The 2,500-nt window shown below is 35.0% G+C and overlaps 2 protein-coding genes across 2 annotated transcripts in view; both read left to right on the top strand.

The window, feature by feature from the left end:
• LOC113822251 (cuticle protein AM1274) overlaps positions 1-104 on the top strand; it is a 1,048-nt gene extending 944 nt beyond the window's left edge. Inside the window, exon 3 of the mRNA XM_027374792.2 lies at positions 1-104. This exon is cut by the window's left edge and continues 304 nt beyond it. The gene's annotated coding sequence lies outside the window, so the exon portion shown is untranslated.
• Positions 105-1,462: 1,358 nt separating this feature from the next.
• LOC138863857 (larval cuticle protein LCP-17-like) overlaps positions 1,463-2,500 on the top strand; it is a 1,156-nt gene continuing 118 nt past the window's right edge. Inside the window, exons 1-3 of the mRNA XM_070129380.1 lie at positions 1,463-1,507; positions 1,637-1,792; positions 2,295-2,500. The exon at positions 2,295-2,500 is cut by the window's right edge and continues 118 nt beyond it. Of these exons, the coding sequence (XP_069985481.1) occupies positions 1,770-1,792; positions 2,295-2,500 (229 nt within the window). The 5' untranslated portion in view covers positions 1,463-1,507; positions 1,637-1,769. The remainder of the gene's footprint in view (positions 1,508-1,636; positions 1,793-2,294) is intronic.

Genomic DNA, 2,500 nt, shown 5'->3' with positions numbered 1-2,500 from the left:
AAAAGTTAACGATACTTTCAAAAATTCCATCGCGACTATTGATATCTTACTAGATAAATCTAAAACCATTTCTGGATAATAAAGAAATCTGTAATAAGCATTTATTAAGGAACCTTTCTTTTGTCTATTGTCATTTCATACATTACAAAACAATGTATAGCTGAGTGACATTAATGTGCTTAATATTTAGGCAACTGTAACCTTACCTAGGTCAAATCCTAGGACTATACGTCAAAATATAAATATAAAGCTTAAATAGATTACACTTGGTCAGCAAATAATACGTGGTTTGAATACATCAAGTCTTATGATACTCTTGTAAACAGTGGTGTATGAGGATTAATTACAAATAATTTACGAAAAGCAAATAGCAGATTAGAAAACTTTATTTTGTCGTAATAAAGGTTTGATACAAAAAAAGATTCTCCTAACCTATCTACTTCTCCATCATGCGCTAGAACTAATGGAAACAAATTAGAATTATTGTTGATTCTCATTTTAGCTACTTTATCGGGAACGCAAAAAATATGACAACATATATGTCAATATGTAAAACTTTTTATCGCAGTAAGGATATTCTCTTCACAAAAGAGTGATATATTGAATAATTAAAATCAAATAACAACTAATAATTATAAAAAACCTAGGATCCTGATATACAATATCTATATATATCCAGGTATCCACTGATTGCCTACAGAATGTCTTGTAATTTCATATTAGCATAGGAAAATGTTTATGGCAAAAAGAAAAGAGAGAGAGAGAGAGAGAGAGAAATGAGTATATATTTGTTAGCAAACAATCAAGATAAAATCATACACAACTTTTTCTGCCAAAGAGTGAATTCTAACCATGGTAACGAGTGTCAGTCCTACTGATATCCTAAATAAATAATAAGCCATCCATTTGGTTTGTAAACGGTACCTCCCGGCGGGGAAATGAACTGCGTGACAGGCTTGGATACTAACCACTATGTTACCGAAGATGTGATGAAAGTATGTTTTGTAAAAGACATTTTTTCATTAAACATATCATCCTCATTGTTGAACAGAGATGCACAAAAACTTGACCCGCCTTAGATCATCGACATCAACAGGTACAGGTTTTGGGTGTTTTTGCATAAACTTTCGTGTTAGTTCATTCATTTCCCAACTTATGTATGTACTATATAGTATTGTGTACTTTCTGACAGAACATAGACTTTGCTACGAGGATAAATATATTCATTCATATCTAGTCATATGCAGCACCCAATGTATGCACGTGTGTATGCGCGCGCGTGTATGTTCACACACGTGTAAATGTATCTATATATTACTAAATATGTATTGTGTATCTATGTTTATATACAATACGTATATATATGTATATATCAGTTACTACAATAAATGGGAAATGTAAATGTCGCGACCTACATTGTCTCTCTGGGGGGTATATAAAGGTGTCAGACCTGCGAACTATCGTCACTTCTTGCGGTTTCCTCTAGAAGTATATAAACATGAAAATAGTGAGTTATTCCTTATAAGCACTATGATTTTACTTCAAGCGCTATGGACTATTAGTATTATTACACATACATGTGTGTGTCTAGATAGAAACATACAAACATATTTTCATTCAGATGTTAATGTTCCAGTGGATCCTGTCCTTGCTGTTGGTTGTGGCTGTGGCTGAGAAACCGTCCCTCTCCTACGACGCCCCTGCGCCCAACACAACCTTGCCCGTTCAGCAGATCCCCATCATCCGCGACGAGCGAGCCCCTCTCGGGGATGGCATCGTCAGGCATATATATGTATGTATATATAAACATATACACACGCACAGACACACAGATATATGTGTGTGTGTGTGAAATATACATACATGCATATATATATATATATATATATATATATATATATATATATATATATATATATATATATATATATATATATGTGTGTGTATATGTATATATGTATATATTTATACATATGTATGTATATATATATATATATATATATATATATATATATATATATATATATATATATGTGTGTGTGTGTGTGTGTGTGTGTGTGTGTGTGTGTGTGTGTGTGTGTGTGTGTGTGTGTGTGTCTGTGTGTGCGTGCGTGCGTGTGTGTGTGTGTGTGTGTGTGTGTGTGTGTGTGTAATTATGTATGTATATGTGTATATATACATATACACAAATATATGTATGTGTGTGTACACATACACACGTGTACCTTTGTAGACAGATAAAGTTAAACCTGTATCTATTTTTAGAGGCATAAGAAATTATTGTTCTGTTTCAGCTTCACCTTCCCAGATGGTCAAGTCTTCGATCTTCAGTTCGTAGCTAACTCTAACGGTTTCCAGCCTCAGTCGCCCCTTCTGCCCGTGGCTCCTGCCTTCCCCCACCCAATCCCCGCCCACGCCCTCAAACAGATCGAGCGTGGCCGACTTGAACTCGAAGCTTGCGCCCGCGGAGAACGTCAGTCATCAAGCCAGGGACAAGCCA

Source organism: Penaeus vannamei, chromosome 13 (assembly GCF_042767895.1).
Source record: "Penaeus vannamei isolate JL-2024 chromosome 13, ASM4276789v1, whole genome shotgun sequence".
In the NCBI taxonomy this organism is placed as follows: Eukaryota; Metazoa; Arthropoda; class Malacostraca; order Decapoda; family Penaeidae; genus Penaeus; species Penaeus vannamei.
Note: the sequence above shows the minus strand (reverse complement) of the source record. Positions and strands in the feature narration are given on the sequence as shown.